The sequence below is a fragment of the Haliotis rufescens genome, unplaced genomic scaffold (genome assembly GCF_023055435.1).
Source record: "Haliotis rufescens isolate VD_foot unplaced genomic scaffold, xgHalRufe1.0.p SCAF_13, whole genome shotgun sequence".
NCBI lineage: Eukaryota > Metazoa > Mollusca > Gastropoda > Lepetellida > Haliotidae > Haliotis > Haliotis rufescens.
The window spans coordinates 19549691-19574545 of record NW_025963813.1 but is presented as its reverse complement, the minus strand read 5'-3'; the positions used below and the strand labels follow the sequence as shown (position 1 = coordinate 19574545).

General features: G+C 41.1%; 2 protein-coding genes across 2 annotated transcripts; both read right to left on the bottom strand.

Annotated features, from left to right (window-relative positions):
- Positions 1-9823: 9823 nt before the first annotated feature.
- Positions 9824-12277, bottom strand: LOC124132312 (cell wall protein IFF6-like). Its single transcript, XM_046496159.2, has 2 exons — positions 11735-12277; positions 9824-10781 (listed from the first exon to the last, which is right to left on the bottom strand). The coding sequence occupies exons 1-2, from the start codon at positions 12225-12227 to the stop codon at positions 10525-10527; spliced, it is 750 nt and encodes a 249-aa protein (XP_046352115.2). The 5' UTR covers positions 12228-12277; the 3' UTR covers positions 9824-10524.
- On the bottom strand, positions 12248-22516 carry LOC125378869. The gene is made up of 6 exons (XM_048394853.1): positions 22423-22516; positions 20335-21051; positions 18048-18761; positions 17662-17718; positions 12384-12460; positions 12248-12292 (listed from the first exon to the last, which is right to left on the bottom strand). The coding sequence occupies exons 1-6, from the start codon at positions 22514-22516 to the stop codon at positions 12248-12250; spliced, it is 1704 nt and encodes a 567-aa protein (XP_048250810.1).
- Between the last annotated feature and the right edge of the window lie 2339 nt (positions 22517-24855).

Here is a 24855-nt window from a genome sequence, read left to right as displayed (position 1 = left end):
GGGAAACGTATGAGGACGGACTGAGCCACGTGTGTTATCACAATTCACACAGTGTACTTTCATTACGAACACGTTGACCTTGAGTAAACCCGATTAAAACAAATTTGTTACAACTTCCCGGGGTGTGTATTTTTAAACACAGCAGCACTTTGATATAGAATACCTCTATCCTTTCATGAATATCCTGTGAAATTATGTGGACGTGCCCCGTCACGTGTGGTATAATGCCATGAAGTAACACCCATGTAGACCCGTCTATAGAGCGGAACAAGGCCATGAAGTAACACCCATGTAGACCCGTCTATAGAGCGGAACAAGGCCATGAAGTAACACCCATGTAGACCCGTCTATAGAGCGGAACAAGGCCATGAAGTAACACCCACGTAGACCCGTCTATAGAGCCGAATAAGGCCATGAAGTAACACCCATGTAGACCCGTCTATAGAGTGGAACAAGGCCATGAAGTAACACCCATGTAGACCCGTCTATAGAGCGGAACAAGGCCATGAAGTAACACCCACGTAGACCCGTCTATAGAGCCGAATAAGGCCATGAAGTAACACCCATGTAGACCCGTCTATAGAGCAGAAGAAGGTCATGAAGTAACACCCATGTAGACCCGTCTATAGAGCGGAACAAGGCCATGAAGTAACACCCACGTAGACCCGTCTATAGAGCGGAACAAGGCCATGAAGTAACACCCACGTAGACCCGTCTATAGAGCGGAATAAGGCCATGAAGTAACACCCATGTAGACCTGTCTGTACTGTGGTACAAGGCCATGAAGTAACACCTATGAAGACCTGTCTGTACTGTGGTACAAGGCCATGAAGTAACACCCATGTATGCATGTCTGTACTGTTGTAAAAAGCCATGACGTAACACCAATGTAGACCTGTCTATACTGTGGTACAAGGCCATCAAGTAATACCCACGTAGACCTGTCTATACTGTGGTACAAGGCCATGAAGTAACACCCATGTAGACCTGTCTATATTGTAGTACAAGGCCATGAAGTAACACCCATGTAGACCTGTCTATATTGTGGTACAAGGCCATAAAGTGACACCCATGTAGACCTGTCTAAACTGTTGTACAAGGCCATGAAGTAACCCCCATGTAGACCTGTCTATATTGTAGTATAGGGCTATGAAGTAACACCCATGTAGACCTGTCTATATCGTAGTACAAGGCCATGAAGTTATACCCATGTAGACCTGTCTGTACTGTGGTACAAGAATAGGAAGTCACACCCATGTAGATCCGTCTATATTGTAGTACAAGGCCATGAAGTAACACCCATGCAGACCTGTCTATACTGTGGTACAAGGCCATGAAGTAACACCCATGTAGACCTGTCTATATTGTAGTACAAGGCCATGAAGTTATACCCATGTAGACCTGTATGTACTGTGGTACAAGAATAGGAAGTCACACCCATGTAGACCTGTCTATATTGTAGTACAAGGCCATGAAGTAACACCCATGTAGACCTGTCTATATTGTGGTACAAGGCCATGAAGTAACACCAATGTAGACCTGTCTGTACTGTGGTACAAGGCCATGAAGTCACACCCATGTAGACCTGTCTGTAATGTTGGACAAGTCTTTGAAGTAGCACCCATGAAGACCTGTCTGTACTGTGGTACAAGACCATGAAGTAACACCCATGTAGGTCTGTCTGTACTGTGGTAAGAGGCCTTAAAGTAACACCCATGTATGCATCTCTGTGCTCTGGTACAAGGCTATGAAGTAACACCTATGAAGACATGTCTGTACTGTGGTACAAGGCCATGTAGTAGCACCCATATTGACCTGTCTGTAATGTTGTACAAGGCCACGAAGTAACACCCATGTAGGCCTGTCTATACTGTTGTACAAGGCCATGAAGTAACACCCATGTAGACCTGTCTGTATTGTAGTACAAGTCCATGAAGTAACACCCATGTATGCATGTCTATACTGTGGTACAAGACCATGAAGTAACACCCATGTATGCATGTCTATACTGTGGTACAAGTCCATGAAGTAACACCCATGTATGCATGTCTATATTGTAGTACAAGGCCATGAAGTAACACCCATGTATGCATGTCTATACTGGGGTACAAGACCATGAAGTAACACCCATGTATGCATGTCTATATTGTAGTACAAGTCCATGAAGTAACACCCATGTATGCATGTCTATATTGTAGTACAAGGCCATGAAGTAACACCAATGTATGCGTGTCTATATTGTAGTACAAGGCCATGAAGTAACACCCATGTATGCATGTCTATACTGTGGTACAAGACCATGAAGTAACACCCATGTATGCATGTCTATATTGTGGTACAAGACCATGAAGTAACACCCATGTATACATGTCTATATTGTGGTACAAGACCATGAAGTAACACCCATGTATGCATGTTTATACTGTGGTACAAGTCCATGAAGTAACACACATGTAGACCTGTCTGCAGTTCACAAGAGAGGTCTGAATCTGGAGAGAAAGCGGTGCGGTCATTATGGGCGCATTTGAGACTTTCATTGTGATATCCTAGTGGTCAGATGAAGCATTATTAATCAGTAGTATATCAATGTAAACTGTGTCTAGTTGATGACCATATGCGGCAGTCACGTGAGACCTCGAGCTGCTTTTCTGTAGCGCTTCAAAAGAACTAATCTGTATGAGCCGAATATCGTGTCATTAAAACGAAATCCATTGATTCATGTAGCGTCATACTTGAAAGATTGTTTGTGCAGCCGCTACACGATATCAAGTTTTGGCCCCACCGTCTGCCACATGACTAATAGCCAAAGCGAGTATTCGTTTAAATCTTCATTGAAGCTACCAGCCAACAATGTTATACAATTCATGAGTTAAGGTTTCGAATCTTGGCTTATATTTACTAAAATAAGAAAATCCTGACAACACTTTAAGTCCTGTCTGTACTGATTCAAACTAGCAAATACATATACACCACCACAGACACAGTTGATTGCAGGTGATACATCCCAATCGACATAACCACTCGTTGATTGCACTCTGTAAGCACGCCTCTACGTGGCGAATTGCACCTCCTTATAACTAGACGATTAGGTCAAAATTACAAGAAACTTAAATACGCAAACACTTGTACAAGCTTACACATTTATGCATTTTTTCTCCCAAACGATACATAGTTGATTGTCAAAAACGTTTTAACTGTCCTCGAAATGATGTTTTCAATAAAGCGACTGATACCAAGAATCGCTTCAACATATCCACTCACATATGTTGACGTGCGTATTGTCTGTTCCTGTTGTCACTGATATATCTTCAATGACTTCCTGAGTGCGGCCACAATTTCATCTATGACGCCCGACACTCTTGACCCATGGCAGCATTGGCCCGCACATGCCCCGGGACACAGTCACGCCACGCCAACCAAGCGTACAAGCTGAAATATACGCTCGTATTGATGACTAAATCGTGAACATAAAACACGAATATACACCGTTTACACATTCAGTAAACTAATATAGGGTAGAATCAGATTTATTGATTTAACGCGTCAATTAGATATTTCTGCAACATCACAGTCTCTGGAGGTTACAATACGAAATACACATGTAGGAAGCACCATAGATGTTGTTTGTTTATTTGTTGTTTAACGCCGTACTAAGCAATATTCCAGCTATATGACAGCGTTCTGTAAAATAATCAAGTCTTGACCAGACAATCCAGTGATTGACATCATGAGCGACGATCTACGCAATTGGGGTACGATGACATGCATCAACCAAGTCAGCGAGCCTGACCACTCGATCCCTTTAAGTCGCCTCTTACGACAAGCATGGGTTCCTGAAGACCAATTGTAATCCGGTTCTTCAAGTGTCGGCAGCACAGATGAAGGATGACTTACACACATGAACACATATTGAAACACAGGGGAGGTAATCACTATCAACCATGTAGAGTGAGTGAGTATGGTTTTACGCCGCTCTTAGCAATATTCCAACAATATCACGGCGGGGGACACCATAAATGGGCTTCGCAGATTGTTCCCATGTGGGGAATCGAACCCGGGTCTTCGGCGTGACGAGTGAACGCTTTAACCACTGGGCTACCCCACCGTCCCAAACCATGTAGAGTACCGGGCATAAGTTGGTATGCACTCAAGTTTGATGGTTGTTAAAAATGAAACAAACTAGAAATGGTTATTCCATGGTGATGTATTGGATACGGGTGTCATAGTTATGTTTTGGACCTTGTTGTTTGTAGTGTTTCGGCCACCGTTTTCAGCCTAGTTACGTTTCCGTCCTTAAGTGGCATTTAGAAGGTGGTTCGATGAACAAGGGAGATAGTTCTATGAATATACAACGTCTTTATTACAATGAATGCTGCGTTACTTGATAACGGTGTTTGTATATTCACCGAAATGCCACATTCCTTGTAATATCGAAGTTGTATATCGATAGAACTATCTCCCTTGAATAGTACCAGCTTGATACCGTTTGTAACTTGTGGGTCAAATCCAATTTTTAAGTCTATTTCACGGCAGTTGTTTTTGGATATGGTATACGTTTAAATGGGTCATCGTGTTGAAGTGAAACATACTAAACTTATGTGTAGGTAAATAATCATTTGACTATGCTATTGTGCCAAAGTGAGTGAGTGAGTGAGTGGGGTTTTCACCGTTCTTAAAACGATTCCGTCAATATTATGTCTTCACACATTGTACGCATATGAGGAATCCGGGCTTTGGCGAGACGAGCGGACGCTCAACCACAAGGCTACCCTAATGCCTCGGAAACAAAAGTAAGTAAATATCGTAGCAGTGTTTTAGACACGGACAACACCCCAACAGCCGAAAGCACACTGCTGAATTATTACTACATACACGGAACTGGCGGCAGTGAGTCAGTCTTGGAAGGCCCTCCCATATACAGTTTGTCATTTGTGCGGTGGTTGTGTAGATGCTGGTTTGACTAGGATGCGGATGCCGTGATCCCTCACTCTGACGATGTGAGCCAGATATTGAACCATTCTGTACAGTCACATATGCCACAATGGCCTCACATCATTAATTCACTTCGCGGAAACAAGATGTAATCCCTTAAGTCGCGACTGTACAGGCAAAGCAATTAGAGGTCATCAGTTATGAGGACACTTATCTCAATTACACCAGCGAAGCTACACAGGATATCAGGAGATGGCCATTAACTTGACTGTACAGCCGAACGCTTAAGTACGTATTTAGTACGGTAATGCTATTTACCCAACAACTGACTAAACAACTGTTATATGTACTTTACCTTCTGTTCATTCTATCCAACGTCATACGTAGGTATTTTAGTATATATTGTGCATACACACATGAAAGCAACAAAACCAACATGCACACATTTAAGATAGTTTGCAGCCTAATTTGTAAGAATTAATCCTAAACGAGAGGTCTCCGTTTATACATCCGCTATAGATCTCATAAAGCTCCGCACTGCAATGCCACTTGTCCATACTTGTCATACACTGGCACATGGCTGCAATTTCATGGCTCGTGGCTGCGCAAGTTTCTCCATGACTGTATGTGGCCGTATGACCACTTAAAAAAACACCTTTGCATGATACAACACATCCTTTTTGCCTTTGTTTATTCGAGGAGGGGTGGGGACATAACACGGTGGAGTATATAGGGGTATACATACACGTATATCTATTCTACACAAAATAGCTTCAGGCTTGTAGCCGCTACCAGGACACACGAATCAACGTAACCATGCCGAACGACCAGTGGCCGTCGTCGTTTGGGCTAATGTTTGTAATTAATATTTCGGATATAAAGAATTGATATTAATCGTCAATTGCATTGGAGTGTGTCGACTTTAAGAAACAAGAGTGGCATTCCCTGCTCATGGTTTCCGTGCTCATCAGATAAGGACAATATAACAATCTCCCCTCCTTGGCTGTGGTGCATATTCGCCTTTGTTTGAGAAAGTTCGCACCTAACAATGCGGTGATTGGTGATATGGGACCCTACCGTTGTTGGACAAGAGGGAGTTTATCACGATTGTATAGGCATTTATGTAATCCAGACCCTGATCGGTTAGCGAGTAGAATGCGCATTTGTAGCAATAATTATCTGTAGCAAAGTAACGAACTTGGAATTAAAGACAAGTGCTAAGCTTTACGATCACGGCCTTGGGTAATTCAGAATTGTTGAAAACTATAATGTATCTTTGTTGTATCAGGGGTAAAACATAAGTACTCGTTAGATGCCAAACCCAATGGAATCAACCAGTGCCACAGAGTAACACGAGCACAGCGCGCAACGAACTGCGAGTTTACGCAACTTTTTGGCAATTTCTTGTATTTGTTTGTTTGGTGTTTTTTTTGTTTTTTTAACGCAGCACTCAACAATATTCTAGCTATATGGCAGCGGTCTGTAAATAATCGAGTCTGGAACAGACAATCAACAGAATGACATCATGAGCATCGCAATTTGAGTACGATGACATGCCTCAACAAAGACAGCGAGTCAGACCACCCGATCCCGTTAGTTGCCTCTTACGACAAGCATGGGTTGCTGAGACCTATTCTAACCCGGATCTTCACAGGTGTATTTCGTGTAGAGCACTATGCGACTGTAAAGTGTCTCGTCCCCATAGGAGGGCATTAGTTGTTTTAGATGTGATTCGGCAGCCCTAAATCTTTAAACTGGAAGAGAATGTTAGAACATAATTATTCCAATGTCCTTAACAGACTGATACGATTTATTTTATCCATTCCTGAAATGTGTATTTTATCCGCCAGAACCTGCTTTATAATATCCTAAGAAAAAAGTGTGAATATGTACAATGTTGTAGAAATTTTAAGCATATAAGATATGCTTATTTTATGCTGTACACTTTTCTTTTATTCAAACGAATATACATTTTATCGTAATTTAATGTGGAATGGCTCAATCCCCTCACTGCAAATGTGTTGTATTTATATGTGTGGAGACGACTCTAATAAAATAGCTGTCTGTCTGCAATGGATAAAGGCAAAAGTTAGAGACGCCTCACATGTTGTTGTGGTCCTAGGCGATATTTATTCCAACATAAAGTCAGCGTTCGTGTGCGTTGAGCATGCCATACATATAGTTCATCACAGTTTCATCGATACTTTAGACATTTATCCACGAGACAATTTAGACAAAAACAGATTTGTTAAATTGCGCATTGTGCACCGACCATATGGTGGACGTAATATACAATGAGCCTGGGGGTCACTGGACGGAAACCTACTTGACGCAGGGGGTGGTACGCTCAGCCCCGCTGTAGTACAGTACTAGCGCTTTGTCAGCTTCTTCCATCAGGGTTTGTATATCACGGTCAAGTATTACTAAGTATTGCGGTAAGGGGATTGAACGGAGTTGGTGAATGCACCATTATTGAATTGGTCGGTTGAATTGTACGTGTTCATGTATATTGATTGGTTTCCAGAGCAGGGTAGTTGCTTGCAAGGTACAATAGGATGTTTCTTTGTGAGCTATTTGTAAAGTATAGAGAAATGTAGGTTCGTCGACATTACACAGTGACAGATCTGAGATACATTTCTACTGACAGCGTAAATCTTATTGTTAAAATATTTAGTGATAATCACCCAATCCGTGTTAAAGATGTCGCTTTTGCAATAAGTTTAGTTTAGCTAATAGCCTCCGCTTGACATTCATACCAGGTCGACATGACAACGCCCTTACAGGCTTTCCCATATTTTCAAATTACAGGTAATCGCATCTTTCATAGGAAATAATTTATAATCCCACACGAAGTTGTCTATATTAAAATTATGGAGAAACAAAAGTAGGCACTAGGAAGCAGTCAGGCAAACTTTTAGATGCAGCAGAACGCCAGTTACAGTCACTGCTATTTTCGCAACCTAACATCACTACGTGAGTTCCCCACCTCTGGTTTCCGTGTGTAGTCACTACATATAGAAGCTTGTCACATTTCTACGTAAACGGTCAAGCGGAAGTAGACACTGCCCGCTTGAATTGAAATTGTGTATTTCCACTGACTGACATATTTCTGGTAAATATTAGTCATCACCCTATCACGACACAATGAGGACATTAGGTCAGATTAACAATCATAATATTACTGTATCGCCGGAACGTTAGTCATGTGGAATAGTATTGACGATGACGAACGCTGGGCTGAAGATTCATTGAGTAGGCAGATGAATAAATGTATGAGCTTCAGCAATTGTAGTCAGTCAGCTAATCGGCGAACTGGCGATTGTTTAATCAGAGGTTTCAAATGTCTATTCTTTTGATACCTACGAAACCTCAACAGCCATGAAGAAATGGGAATACTGGCAACTTAAAGCGATTTTTAGGGTCAGAAAAATAGTCTGTCATTTGCTTCCATAAATTTGGAAATCCAAGCTGTTTCGAAATTCTCGAATTCCCTCGGATCGGTTTCATTGTGTTCGTTGACTGTTCATTGGCCAGTGTAACATTGTTCTGCCCACTACCGTCAGTCTAAATTGGTTATAGTAGAATGAGGATACTTATACGGACAGATAAAATTCAGTAGCACTAAATGCAACGTTTGAAACCTCGAGCTCCATCTATACGCCGTAGTTTCTTACCTAAACTTTGCGCCGTCATATCTACAGACAACACAGCTCTACATTGAAAACCAAAATGTTGATCTCCTAAGCGAGTGTGGCAAAACACACAGCCTAGTAACCCGTGACTGCCATGCTTGTCGTAAGAAGCGACTAATATGTAACGGGATATGGTGGTCAGGCTCGCTGTCCTGGTTGATGTATGTCACCGTATCCCAACTGCTCATGATGTATTCACTGTCTTGTCAAGATTCGATTTATTTTCAGACCGCCGTCATAAATTACAGTCTCATTGAGGAGTGCGGCGTTAAACACCAAACAAACAAAACTTAAGGAAAGTGTTGAGTAGCCCTGTGGTAAGGGCGTCAATTATGCGCCTCGAAGGCCTGGTTCGTTTCACCTAATGGGTACAGTGTTGGTGGTTAATTCATGGTAAACGAATCATGAACAATTGCAAATTTAACCCACTCACGATAATGCTTCAGAAAAATTACGTTCCCCTGTCGATTTGTTTGTGGGAGCATTTGAAGTATGAATGTGGATGGCTATGGTGATTCACAGTCCGCTTCGAATACATCGCGGCGGTGCATAATCAAGCTGACGTGAAGAATATACACATATTATATCAACTGTTTGCATGACAAGTTGGCAGCTAGATGTGTATTATATTTGAAACCGGATCAGGGGAATATTTCACATTTTACATTTGCGCTATACAATCTAATTTGGTAGATTATAACTCTATGTGACAGGCGACTGTGAAAGTCTGCCTCCCACGATGGCAGGACATATGTCAACAACCTTAACATATTTAAACTTAATTGATTTTATACAAAACCAGGTCATTGTGAAATTGACGCTGATTTTCGTTTTCAAACATATGTATATTAGTCAGCAGTGGTAGGCCGCTACTCCAAAACTGGTCGAATCACCAACAGTCTAGTTTCGCCTGAATGTCAGAAGCATGGTGTTTCTAGCGAAGTATACGGTGGTTGCGATTATAACTATATACATATTCCATAACTGTCGGCGACATTAAGAGACACGTTTGTCAATGTATTATACTTACATTGACCATTCAATTAAGAAATGACCTCAATGTCTTTTGGCGAAAAACCCAATGTGCAAACTGTGTAAATTCGCTGTGCGGATTAACGCAAAGTGGGTGCACCAGGGTTAAACCTCCATGAACGGAAATACACATTAAAATCCGTTCTAAATAAACACGTCAACAATAATAACTTCACAAACTTCGCTTATTTTATTATTAAAGCACACACAAAAATGTAGACAAAAGTGACACCCAACAGTGAGATGATGAAACACAAGTCCTGCCCATTCTGTTATCAGCCAATCAGGAAACAGTAGGTTGGTACTGGGCTTGGGCTAATTGTTTTTCGGTTTATGCAAACAAACGCAAAAAAGTAGCTTGGTAAGCCAAACATATGCCACGGATTCGCTTGCAATTTTTTTCCTATTCTAATATAACAATCATAAGCCGCGTTATGTATTTAGTGGTGCAACACTATAGTTCCAGCACTACTGTCAGCCTTTCAATGGCATTATGGATATCGGAGTGAGATCAACAAGTTCGGTGCACAAAAACATAAAAAAGGTGAAAAATGTTTTTTCTGGTCAAATATATGTTCATGGAGAGGCCTGATGAAGTTGACGATGCTTTGAGCAGAATACTCTCTATTCGTGGATGCTGGACAAATATCTACCATACACGGTATTACTGGGCAATGTGATGCAGGAAACACGTAGTGATTGTGCTGGGAAATCGACAATGACATCGTAGACAAGGTAGGCATTTGAGGATTTTATAAGCACTTCGTTTACTTCACCACAGTGACGCACTCATGGTACTTCAATACGTGTGGCCATGCATTGTTAGCCCACCCAGTGCAAACAGATATTTGAAGGCCGTCGTGCACACCTAGTCGACCTTGACGATGCTGTACACTGACGTCATTTCTGTGGTGGGTTCAAACAGATGGGCCCCCAGTAAGCACGTAGTCAGGCGACAGTCTCCGTTGTCGTAGACGACGAAGCATGTGCACTGACCATTGGACGTGCACATCTCCGCGCAGCTTGCTAATGTCTTCCCACTGGCTTCGAAGATGGCGGCCTCCTTGAAGATCATGTTTTTGTGAAGAAGTTTGAAGGTATAACACGCATGCGCCGTGGACGCACCTGGAAATAGAACACGTACAACGCTTGGGACATGTGCAGTTATTGCTCACATTCAACAAGAACCATGTCATACCCGGTCCTCCTTACCGGAGGGGCGGTCGGGTAGCCTAGTGGTTAAAGCGTTCGCTCGTCACGCCGAAGACCCGGGTTCGATTCCCGACATGGGTACAATGTGTGAAGCCCATTTCTGGTGTCCCCCACCGTGATATTGCTGGAATATTGCTAAAAGCGGCGTAAAACCATACTCACTCACTCACTCCTTGCCGGAAATTTGGACTTAAAGTAGACTAAACTAAAACATTGCATAACGCATTGTTAGAGGTATACTGAACAAAAAACGTTAGGGATCATGAATATATTGGTATATTTTTTTATGAAATTGTGTGCTCAGTCTTCACGACAAAAACTATCCCCAAAAATATTCATGATCCCTAACCTTTTTGTTTTGTTTATATATCATGAATACCTGAATGTGATCGGACCGGTTACGATAAAAAAATCATATTAAGTTCGTATAACTTCTCACGCTATACCATCATCAGTGCTATACGCCTGTTGCACATTGTCAGGTTCAAATCATACAATAAGTCAGTCAGTTCCGCAAATGGCACAACAAATAAAACTCCTGGCCACAGGATTGCATTGCATTAGACCCGTGAAGAACCAGTGTAGAAAAGGTCTTTAGCACTCCATCCTTGCCGTAAAAGGCGACTATGCTTGTCGTAAGAGTCGACTAACGGGATCGCGTGGTCAGGCTCTCTGACTTGGTTGATGCATGTCACCGTATCCCAATTGCGTGGATCGATGCTCATGATATCAATCACCGGCTTGTCTGTTTCAGACTTGATTATTTACAGACCACCGTCATATAGCTGGAATCTTGCCTTGCTGTGTGCGGCGTTAAACAACGAACATACTTTGCATTATCTGCGCTTGATAAACTCCATACATACGAAGGTCGCAGACGCTGCTGCGGACGGTAGGACTTGTTGCGTTGATAGACACCGGGCTTGTTGAGTGCGTTGTTGACGAAGCCAGGGAAGGCGTAGTTTGGTGTGTGGTTCGTGGAGCCTTGGAAACAGCTGATGTACCTACATCGGTGTCTGTCACCGAGACTGTAGTCGTGTCTGTAGTGTATGTATTCGTGTCTGTCATCGTGTCTGTCACCGCATCTGCAGCAATGTCTGCCGTCGTGTCTGTAGTCTTGTTGTCTGCAGCCGTGTCTGTTGCCGCGTCTGTAGCCATGCCTGTCACCGTGTCTGTCGCCGTGTCTGTAGTCGTGTGTGTCACCATGTCTGTAGTGGTGTCTGGCGGTGTGTCTGTCGTCATGTCTGGCGCTGTGTCTGTAGTCGTGTCTGTCATCGTGTCTGTATTCGTGTTTGTCGCCGTGTCTGACGTCCTGTCTGGCGCTGTGTCTGGCGCCGTGTCTGTAGTCGTGTCTGTCATCGTGTCTGTAGTCTTGTCTGTCACCGTGTATGTAGTCCTGTCTGGCGCTGTGTCTGGCGACGTGTCTGTAGTCATGTCTGTCATCGTGTCTGTAGTCGTGTCTGTCGCCGTGTTTGTAGTCGTGTCTGTCATCGTGTCTGTTGTCGTGTCTGTCGCCGTGTCTGTAGTCGTGTCTGTCGCCGTGTTTGTAGTCGTGTCTGTCGCCGTGTCTGTAGCCGTGTATGTAACTGTGCCTGTGGGTACAGCAATGATATATAGTTATGTCTTTGTTATAGCAACAATTGTGTCTTTCTCTGTGTACAATAGTACGACAGTTCCTATAGCAACGACATATAGATACAGATATGGTAATTGCTACTGAGACCATTGCCATGGGGACGGTCTCTATGGTGTAATATAATGACAACTGCTACAATTGTTGCTGTAACAAACAATGTGTCAATCTCTGTAGCAACAGGTAAGCTGTGTGACCATTACTATAGCAACCAATGTACAAATCGCTCTGTATGAAAATATCACTTAGCAACGAGTACAACAATCACCGTGGATATAGATATGGACAATAGGTATCACGAGCCTTGGCGAGCTAAATACATAGTGTTTATTCCTAATGCAGGATATTTACCATCCCCAAACACACTCGCGTGATAACCTCTATTGATATGTCAATAACTATAGCACCGGATATGGAAATCTAAACAATCACTGTATATAGGTAGATATGTCAATAACTATAGCACCGTATATAGAAATCTCAACAATCACCAATATAGGTAGATATGTCAATAACTATAGCAACGGACTTGGAAATCTCAACAATCACCATACATATGCCAATAACTATAGCACCGGGTATGGAAATCTCAACAATCACTGTATATAGGTAGATATGTCAATAACTATAACACCGGATATAGAAATCTCAACAATCACTATATATAGGTAGATACGTCAATAACTATAGCACTGTATATAGAAATCTCAACAATCACCAATAAAGGTAGATATGTCAATAACTATAGCACCGGATATGGAAATCTCAACAATCACTATAGATATGCGAACAACTATAGCAACGGATGTGGAAATCCCAATCACCACTTTATAAACCTGTAAGTAGATATGTCAATAACTATAGAAACGGACGTGGAAATCTCAACAATCACCATAGATATGCCAATAACTATAGCACCGGATATGGAAATCTCAACCATCACTGTATATAGGTAGATATGTCAATAACTATAGCACCGGATATGGAAATCTCAACAATCACTATAGATATGCCAATAACTATAGCAACGGATGTGGTAATCCCAACCACCACTTTATATACATGTAAGTAGATTTGTCAATTACTATAGCAACGGATGTGGAAATCTCAACAATCACCATATATATGCCAATTACTATAGCACCGGATATGGAAATATCAACCATCACTATATATAGGTAGATTCGTCAATAACTATAGAAACGGACGTGGAAATCTCAAAAATCACCATAGATATGCCAATAACTATAGCACCGGAAATGGAAATCTCAACATTCACTGTATATAGGTAGATATGTCAATAACTATAGCATCGGATACGGAAATCTCAATAATCACTACATATAGGTAGATATGCCAATAACTATATCACCGGATATGGAAATCTCAATAATCACTATATATAGGTAGATATGCCAATAACTATAACAACGGAGATGGTAATCACAAAAGCCACTATATACAGATAGTTATGACAATAACTATCGCAACGGATATTGTAGTCACGGATATGGAAAAATAAACAATCACTGTATATAGGTAGATATGTCAATAACTATAGCACCGGATATGGAAATCTCAACCATTGCTGTGTACAGGTACATATGTCAATTACTATAGCACCGGATATGGAAATCTCAGCAATCACTATATATAGGTAGATATGTCAATAACTAAAGCACCGGATATGGAAATCTCAGCAATCACTATATATAGGTAGATATGTCAATAACTAAAGCACCGGATATGGAAATCTCAACAATCACAATATATAGGTAGATATGTCAATAACTATAGCAACGGATGTGGAAATTTTAACAATCACTGTATATACATGTAGGTAGATATGTCAATAACTATAGCAACGGATGTGGAAATCTCAACAATCACTATAGATATGTCAATAACTATAGCAACGGACGTAGAAATATCAACAATAACTATAGATATGCCAATAACTATAGCAACGGATGTGGAAATCCCAACCACCACTTTATATACATGTAGTTACTAGATATGTCAATAACTATAGCAACGGACGTAGAAATCTCAACAATCACTATAGATATGCCAATAACTATAGCAACGGATGTGGAAATCTCAACAATCACGATAGATATGTCAATAACTATAGCAACGGATATGGAAATCTCAACCACCACTATATATAGGTAGATATGTCAATAATTATAGCACCGGATATGTAAATCTCAACAATCACCGTATATAGGTTTATCATATAATGAGTAGGTTGCTCGGTAAGATAAAGCCAACGGATAAAAACATATACGTTGAGGTCATATGCGGATAGAGATGCAAATATCAAGGGTCAAGTAGGGACTACTTTCACTGTTTATAAACAAACATGGCGTCGCCCTCGTCATTCGGCGATCGAGTCAGAATTAACCATCGGGAATCTGGATAAACTACAGGGATAATTGCTATCATTATCAAAAGAACAGTCTAATATACTGAAAACCAGTGTCTAACTGTGACGTAGCTAAGACATTTTATAAGTTTTGGCAACTTTGGAGATATAAATTTCGAAACAATTTTGCGAGGGCACGAGGCCTAGCCAAGCGGGATCAGTAGCCATGTCTGTGCTTGTAGACCTCTGCGGCTTGAAACCTTCTCCAGAAATTACAATAGTTGGATTTGGCCGAAATATGTTTGAATTGTTACCTTGTTTCGTTTTGTCGCTGTGTGTACATCTGACTACACTTCTTATGATAGGACAGACCGACTGTCAACAACGTCTGACCGTGGCCGTGACGTCTCATAGACTAGGGTTAGGGTAGCTTCCCTTTGACAAAGGGCAGTTACTCTAGCGGACAGACCGATGGATTGCCACGAAAGGCAATTAAAAACAATTGTTGTTTTGCGTATACGTTGCTTCGCCACTGTGTAAGAAACAGATTTCAGTTGGAACTATATTGGCTACTGTCACTGTCCGACTGACACGTCACTTACCCTGTGACGTAATAAATATTAATGCGCGCACTCCAGGAAAAGTCGCAATGTTTCGGTAATGTTTGTGAGAGAGGGAAAGCGATTTTGAAGCACAGAATTAAAGAATGACATTATATGATAATGGGGTTATCACGCTTGTGTGTTTGGGGATGGTAAATATTCGGTATTAGGAATAAACACTACGTATTTAACGAGCCTTGGCGAACTAAATACATAGTGTTTATTCCTAATGCAGGATATTTACCATCCCCAAACACACTCGCGTGATAACCTCTATTGATATGTCAATAACTATAGCACCGGATATGGAAATCTAAACAATCACTGTATATAGGTAGATATGTCAATAACTATAACACCGGATATGGAAATTTCAACAATCACTATATATAGGTAGATACGTCAATAACTATAGCACCGTATATAGAAATCTCAACAATCACCAATATAGGTAGATATGTCAATAACTATAGCAACGGACGTGGAAATCTCAACAATCACCATTGATATGCCAATAACTATAGCACCGGGTATGGAAATCTCAACAATCACTGTATATAGGTAGATATGTCAATAACTATAACACCGTATATAGAAATCTCAACAATCACTATATATAGGTAGATACGTCAATAACTATAGCACTGTATATAGAAATCTCAACAATCACCAATAAAGGTAGATATGTCAATAACTATAGCACCGGATATGGAAATCTCAACAATCACTATAGATATGCGAACAACTATAGCAACGGATGTGGAAATCCCAATCACCACTTTATAAACCTGTAAGTAGATATGTCAATAACTATAGCAACGGACGTGGAAATCTCAACAATCACCATAGATATGCCAATAACTATAGCACCGGATATGGAAATCTCAACCATCACTGTATATAGGTAGATATGTCAATAACTATAGCACCGGATATGGAAATCTCAACAATCACTATAGATATGCCAATAACTATAGCAACGGATGTGGTAATCCCAACCACCACTTTATATAAATGTAAGTAGATTTGTCAATTACTATAGCAACGGATGTGGAAATCTCAACAATCACCATATATATGCCAATTACTATAGCACCGGATGGAAATATCAACCATCACTATATATAGGTAGATTCGTCAATAACTATAGAAACGGACGTGGAAATCTCAAAAATCACCATAGATATGCCAATAACTATAGCACCGGAAATGGAAATCTCAACATTCACTGTATATAGGTAGATATGTCAATAACTATAGCATCGGATACGGAAATCTCAATAATCACTACATATAGGTAGATATGCCAATAACTATATCACCGGATATGGAAATCTCAATAATCACTATATATAGGTAGATATGCCAATAACTATAACAACGGAGATGGTAATCACAAAAGCCACTATATACAGATAGTTATGACAATAACTATCGCAACGGATATTGTAGTCACAACAACCACCATGTATAGGTAGTCAACAATATAGGCTACACACAATATAAGCTATCCACAATACAGGCTATCCATACTTCGGTCTATCCACTATATACGCTTTCTACAAAACAGGATACCCACAATACAGGCTATCCATATAAATAGGCTATCCACTATATAGGTTATCCACAGTATAGGCTATCCACAAAACAAGCTACCCACAATACAGGCTATCCATATATACAGGATATCCACTATATGGGTTTTACACAGTATAGGCTATCCACTGTGTAGGCTATCCACAATGCAGGTTATCCATATCCACTGTGTAGGCTGTCTAATATATGGGTAATCCACTATATGGGCTACTAAGTTGTTTTGTTACGCGGTCGTTATATTTTTTTCAAGATATTTGGATGCTAGTAACACTGTATAGATTTGTTTAAATAGCCGAGACAGATGTTATGTTTGACCGGGAAAATGAGCAGCTCATTTAATGTGTAGATATAGATAATTTTAGCAACTGACGTAGTTTTAATGGAATCAAATTCATTAATACTACCCAAACTATCGACGGCAGTCGTTCAACATACCATCAGACATTACCTAAGTAGCCCAACTAAGTAATAATCGGTCGCAGTTTGATCATGAGTCGGTCCGACACTTAGTAAATGTACACCAAGTGCAGACAGTTTGTTCTCGCACAACGAAGTTCACTGAATCGGATGACGTGAGGCCCCCATTCTACTCACCCGTAGATGCAGGTGTTGAGGTGGAGGATGAGACCGTCGTGTGTCCATTAGCCCAAGCTGAAATAGTCCCAAAACACATACAGTAAACTACGGTTATAACGAACACGCTTATAACGAACCGACGGATATAACGAACTATTTTTTTGTCTTGTCTATTTGCTATATATATTCCCTACATTTGCTTATAACGAACTGCGGTTATAACGAAAAAACATTTGTGGTCCCTTTGAGTTCGTTATAACCGTAGTTTAGTTTAGATGTATTACACAGCATACCAGTTCTACTATTGCTTAATATCGTTATTGGATACGTGCACTAAAACTATAATTGAAATGGAGCATCACGTTTTCAAAGGATGCAGTAATTGTACGTATGATGATCCTTACCTATATTAGTAAGCAGCGCAGGGTCACAGAAATCCGTAAGATGATCTAGTGCAGCCTTGAATAGTGTCTTATTGTAGAACTGTATGCAGTTTATATTGCCATGAAACGGGTCTGTCCCGTTCACGGAACTACCGATAGTGATATCACCAACTGCATTTGTTGAAACTTGGAGATTGAAGGTCTCGAAATATGTGTCATCTTTATTGTAAATAATATCAATGTGACCCCAATATTTGTTGTACGTGATTCCTATAAAATTCCACTGATTGATGATCAAAACATCTCGAGCATATTCGCCATAAGGATGACCATGTTCGTTGTACATCACAACCGTTAAATTCGTGCCACTCTGTAAAAGCCGCAGCCCATCTCCACATCCATCGGCGCCAGCATATTCCAGAATAGTTGCTCTCTGTTCAGCTTTTGGGTAAATTTTTAAAAACCAGGAAAATGCACTGACGCCATTCAGGCCCCCGTCGTTGGGGATGGTTACGTAGGAAGTCGGTGTTCCCTTCAGCTCCACGGCTTCAGCTCCAGTGCCCATTTGGATCAACTCCGCATCATGGAGTTCCATCAAGAAGCTTGACTTCTCCACCTCACCATCGTGGTTAAGTGTGGAGGATATCGGCCAGAATGCAGCAGGTGCCTCTTGCTTTTTTGAAGTAGCGAAATCGTTAACTTCTTTTTCAATTTCTTCCACCCCGGCCAAATTTACTGTAAACAGAAGCTTCAAGTAAATTCTAAATAGCTAAAAGCAACATATTCTGTAAAAAAATGAAATATATATGAGACAAACTTACTGTGTTTTCAATGTAGAGCTTTGTTCCATAAAAATGCTCGGTTTCAAATGTGAAATAAGTTAGATATACATGCAAAATAGCTGTACATTGAAAGCACACTATGTATATTTCCATAGTAGCCCCATGACTCGACCATGAATAATGATGTTGAGTTAAAATGTCATATGTTGAGTCCAACACTTTGAGTAGGATAATTAAGGAACCAACAATAATAGCCTTTAAACAAATATGTACATAATCAAACATTGTTCTTAACATCAATGTACTCAAGGAACCGAGCATTTCCTATTTGTTCAGCTACAGCTACCTAACAAGATAATATCTTTTTATTTAAAAAAAGATACCTTGCAAAACTGTTATTTTTGTGGCACTCAGTTTCATTTCATTCAACAGTCTGAAGCATAATTATTTTTTTCAAACATTTTCGGAGACAATATATTTCTTCGATAAATCCCCTCCCATAAAATCCAATTGTTGGTCCCTTACTTGTAAGCATAAAGAATAAAGCATGCCTTGCGACGTTTAGTCGTATTTCTCACACCACTATTACAATGATATCACACGGCTGTGACGTGTCTGTGACTGTTACGTAATTAGAGAAGAACCAACGAGCAACTAGGAATTACAGATTATCCATCCTGAGTGAGTGAATAGTGTACGTCCCGAGCCTCTGGCGAACGTCATATGGTGAAGAGGTAACATAAGAAGATTAGACACGTTTTTAAATACTTATATATATTTTGCTCAGATAGAACTTTTCGTTTGACATTTGTTTTTTTATACATTTATTAAAACTGTGTTATTGTTATGCCAAACACAAGGCATAATGCCTCTCTGGTAAAAGTACATGAAGGGTAGTAGAAAGTTTGACTTGATCCGTTAAAGCTTCCGATAACTCTCAACATGCGAAGTAGTGACGTTAATGAGTTCCTGTTGCATTAAAGTGAGTGAGTATGCTGTGATTACGCCGCTTTAAGTAATCTTTCAGCAATATGACTGCGGGGATACCAGAAATGGACTTTACACATTATAACCATGTCAGGAATCGAACCCAGGCCTTCGGCGTGACAAAGGGACGCTATAACCCCTAGGCTACCTCACCACCCCTATATATATATTTAAGAGGCGAGTTCAAGTGGTTCATAGTAAGTGACCCCTAGATCACCTGTTCAGTGTTCCAGAAAACGTTTGGCAATCAAGGGAAGTACGTCAGTGTGGTTCCATTTGGAAACTCATTGCCTTCCTCTAAAATGAAGAACGTTCGCATGTCTGCATTACTACGCGTTCGTGTGTCTGAGGTAACTTGGTGTATAAAAATAATGCTCAGAATTAATCCATCCATGATATTGAACAATGAACCTTTTAGCAATGAAATAAACAATTTTGGTCCCCAAATGTTCAACCTGATGTAATGATTTTTGTTGTTTGTCATGGGTTGGTTTCGACCTCGATAACTACGGATATTTATCTGTGGAAAGTCAACTTACGCAGTTCTTTCCTTTCGTTTAACGCAGCCATATAGAAATTGTCAACCTCCAGAAGACCTTTCTTTAAAAATGCCACTTCGTAGAACTGGATACATGCTATTTTTCCCTTGAAGGGACCAGTCCCATCAACCGAACCTCCTATTTTAATGTCCCCCAAGGCGTTAGCCTCTACCCCTGGCGATGATCGAAAATCCCCTTGCATTATATCATTGATCTGTACATCAATATGCCCCCAGATATTGTTGTAGCTGAAGAGAACATAGTTCCAGGAACTCAGCTTCAAGCCATCATGTGTATGGCTTCCAAAGACGCTGCCATTCTTATCAAACACTTGTCCTGTGATGTTTGTTCCTTGTAGCGTCAACCTAACACCATCCGCCGCCCCCGTGACGCCTTCATATTCCATTATGATGGCTGTTTGTTCAACATCTGTATACAGCAGAAAGCACCACGTGAAGGCATTGTCTCCATTCCAGTCTCCATTGTTTGGTATCTTTACAAAGGATGTTGGTGTACCGTGGAAGTCAATGGCCTCGATGCCCTGCTCGTCAATGGCCAACGCTATGTTGTGGAGCTCGACATCGAATATGGTAATGATCATCCTGGTGTTATTCAACAATGACGTCACAAACCAGTACCCATCCGGGGTCTTTTGTTCTTTAGAATCCGCATAATTATTCTTGGAATCCCCCACCGCTTGGATACCAGCAGGTAAAGCTGCAAACCAAAACAGTGGCTACAGAAGACAAAGGAGAATTTTGTTAATATGAGTTATGAACTACAACGTAATCTTTATCCCACAGCTCATGTAACCGCCTACGTGGTCTAGTGGTAGAGTGTCTGCCTGGAGAGAGCAAGGTTGGGTGTGTGTGGGGGGAGTGGGAGGATGCGATCACCGGCCGCATCATACCAAAAAATGTTAAAAGGTAGTACTCGTTACCCTGCCTGGTGCTCGACATAAAGGGGCTAAAACGAGGACTGGTCGTCTACTGTGTCTGGGTGGGGAATCCCTGTTAAAGTGCGGCTTGGTATCTCAGTGGGCTAGCGCTATAAAATCGACTTGTACATGCAGACGCACGAAGGCACGCGTGCATGCACGTCGCTATACAAGTGCAATAATCTTGAATGCGACATTAAACCCCATTTCACCCCACCTCACCCATAGCTCATGTAATAATGTATCTATATACATCTGTGCATGTATGTAGAACGAAATGGTATACCTCATATCTTTAAATGTGTTTGAAAGGATAGTGGATAAAACAAATGATAGCTTAGTGAAATGACAGCATGGATGAATGAATATGGTTTTACGCCGCTTTTAGCAATATTCGCCCATATAACGGCGGCCAACATCTGAGATGGAATTCACATATTGTACACATGCAAGAAGAGTAAAAAAGCTTTATCCACGAGTCTACTCAGCAACACACTGAAATAGTAACTCGTGTATACGATATAGTTGAAACATGTGCAGATTAAGATCATCGCTTCCATGAATGAGAAGGTAGATCATCACAGTGAGTGAGTGAGTGATTGAGGATGGTTTTACTCCGCTTTCAGCAATATTCCAGCAATATCACGGCGGGGGACACCAGAAATGGGCTTCGGGAATTGTACCCATGTCGGGAATCGAACCCGGGTCTTCAGCGTGAAGAGCGAACGCTTTCACCACTAGGCCGCCCCGATTAACACAGTGACGGAAGCAACTGCAACCAGCATTATATCATGCGACATCAGACCTTTAAAAAACTCCACAGATAGATTGGAATATAAGCTAAAAGACATAATGAACAAGACATTAGCTAGTTCGCAGGCCTCAGTTATTTTATAGCTCTGGCTACATGTAATGGCTCACATGAGTACACGACACTTTTTAATGGATAACTTCTTTTATTCATTTAACGACGTTTCAGAGCTACTTCTTGTATTTTTACCAGATGGTGCTCTGAAACGTCGTTAAATGAATAAAAGAAGGTATAATCCATGAAAAAAGTGTCACGTTTTCATGTCCTTCCAAATTCTTGATCCCGATCAGAGACTACTTGCTCACAGCTTCGTAACGAACATGTTGGTAGAGAAACTCACCTATCCACAGTACCAGTCTAAGGAACATTGTCTTCTGGGCCTGATCACGTCGGTTGTCCACTGTGTGACCAAGTCCCCCCGGTATGGCATTCATTTAAATAACACGTGTAACGCGCCAGGACAAACAAGCTAGAACTGACTCAAGTGTCCTAAAGGGATCAATTCTAAAATCTTGAAGTCTTCAATGATATGCATGGATTATATTATTATAACACATCGCTTAATATAAGAGTTGTGTAAATAGTTCTCCTGAACGTCAATGAGTTGCTTGACGATGCAAGCTGTTGATGCCCACCAACAAAAAACACGTCAAACTATATTCATCATATAGACAGACTGCATTATATATAGGCAGTATGGATCGGCAAACAGTTCATTGGTAATGTCAGCACTACATGGCATGTGTGATCAAGCGGGACAACATTCTGTGAAAACATTTCCCAATTGGTTTAGTTGTAGATACCTGTAGATTAAACAGGACATTTCAAATGAAGAGGGGGCGATAACGTCATGTCTCGGGCACTGTTTGTCTTCCAAAAAACATAATAAAATATAGAGTGTTATTGAGTCCCAGGTAAAGAACAAGCCAATGGTAAGTAGCCTCACGAAGAAGGTTCGTGGAAATAGAATGGCCACTGTAAGTGGAGATTAAATATACCGATAAACCGGGAGGAACCCATTGACTGCGTCGTGATAGCCATCACACGGTCTTTTCCCCAGCCTCGTACACTCACACCAATGATAAGGAGTGCATATGTGTTATAATCGATTGTTTCAGAAAACATACACTCTTCAAAAAAGGAAACGCACAGGTAGTATGTAGTTCATTGAACCTGAGTACCCAAATAAATCCGGTATATAAATTGGATATATATTATTGTAAAATGTTGGTGGCCTGATATTCGACAAACGGTGCCTCAAAACGCAGCCATTGTCGATTTGCAATGTACTAAACGGCATTGTTTTTCACACTTGTTAAAAAATGTCATGGAGGAAAACAGTGAAACAAAATGCACGTGCAACTTATGGCATTCGTAACTCGTGGTAGTGAATATAAAAAGGCAAGTACAAGCCAATAATTTGTCATTCAATTGTCAACATTTTTCAAGTTCGAAAATGCCGAGACTCAGCGCTGCCGATCGGAACATCGCCAAAGGACGTATCCAAAGAGGGGAATCGCGGTCTTCTGTTGCACGCCACTTCAACGTCCACCGCAGCACCGTTTGTCGCCTTTGGTACCTATTCACACAGTTCAATTCCGCTGCAGACCGTCTGAGAACCGGCCGACCAAGAGTTACCAACCCTGCACAGTTTCGCTACATTCGACTTTTTCACCTACGTCATCGGAATGCCACAGCTACGGAGACTGCTGGACGCATCCCTGGTTTGTGGAGGATATCGGACCAGACTGTCAGGAACAATGTTCACGAGGCTGGAATCCGACCCAGAAGACCAGTTATCGTCCCTGTTTTGCAACAGATCCATCGACAGCGACGCTTGCGTTGGTTCCATACCTAACAGCCTTGGAATTTGAAAAACTGGAGACGAGTGTGGTTTTGCAATAAATCACGATTTCTTGTTCACCCGCGAGATGGAAGACAACGTGTTTATCGTCCTCGAAATGAGCGTTTTGCCGCACATTGTGTACGTGAATTCAACAATTTCGGTGGCGGTAGTATCATGGTGTGGGGGGCCATATCCTAGACCACGAGATCTGACTTGGTTGTGGTTCAGAGAAATTTGACAGCAAATCCCTACATGAATCAAATTATTCAACCACACCTTCTTCCAATCATTGACCGCCAGAGGGAGAAGTTTCAACAGGACAACGCTCCACCACACAGCTCGTGTCACGGTTGACTACCTTTATAATGCCCTGGTCGTTGAAATCTCCAGATCTCAACTCAATCGAACTCAAACCTCTGGGATGAACTCCATTGGCGTGTACATTCAACGTCAGAACACGCCGCTGACATTCCCACAACTGACCAACGCGTTACAAGCAGAATGGCGCAGAATTCCGCAGGACAGAATTCTTACACTTATCCAGTCAGTGCCGAGGAGATTCAGAGCCGTGATTCCTGTCCGGGGCGGTCACACGAGATACTGAGTTCAGCGCAACCTTGTGGCATAATGTGACATGACAATGGACAGTTTTCAATGCCTTTGTACAACGACAACATGTGACTATCGAGCTACAAAATGTCATATTTGTATCTATGATATTAAATTAAATATATCGACTTTATAAGGTACAATATTTTTACTTTTACTTTTTTAAAATATATAATTGCGTTTCCCTTTTTTGAAGTGTGTATATAAACTGCCTAGCAAAAGAAAGTAATCACTTGAAAATTGGATTTGACCAGACAAATACCACCGTTATCAAAACGTTACTAGGCTGAAAACAGTCGCCGAAACAGTTACGTTAAG

Coding starts and splice junctions, on each gene's coding strand:
- LOC124132312 (XM_046496159.2), bottom strand. CDS start 12,227: ATGACAGACACGACTACAGACACGGCGCCAGACACAGCGCCAGACAGG. Junction 10,782..11,734: donor CAGCAGCGTCTGCGACCTTC/GTATGTATGGAG, acceptor TTCTATTTCCAG/GTGCGTCCACGGCGCATGCG.
- LOC125378869 (XM_048394853.1), bottom strand. CDS start 22,516: ATGAATGCCATACCGGGGGGACTTGGTCACACAGTGGACAACCGACGT. Junction 21,052..22,422: donor TAGACTGGTACTGTGGATAG/GTGAGTTTCTCT, acceptor TTTGGTTTGCAG/CTTTACCTGCTGGTATCCAA. Junction 12,293..12,383: donor CAGACACGACTACAGACACG/GCGACAGACACG, acceptor ACATGACTACAG/ACACGTCGCCAGACACAGCG.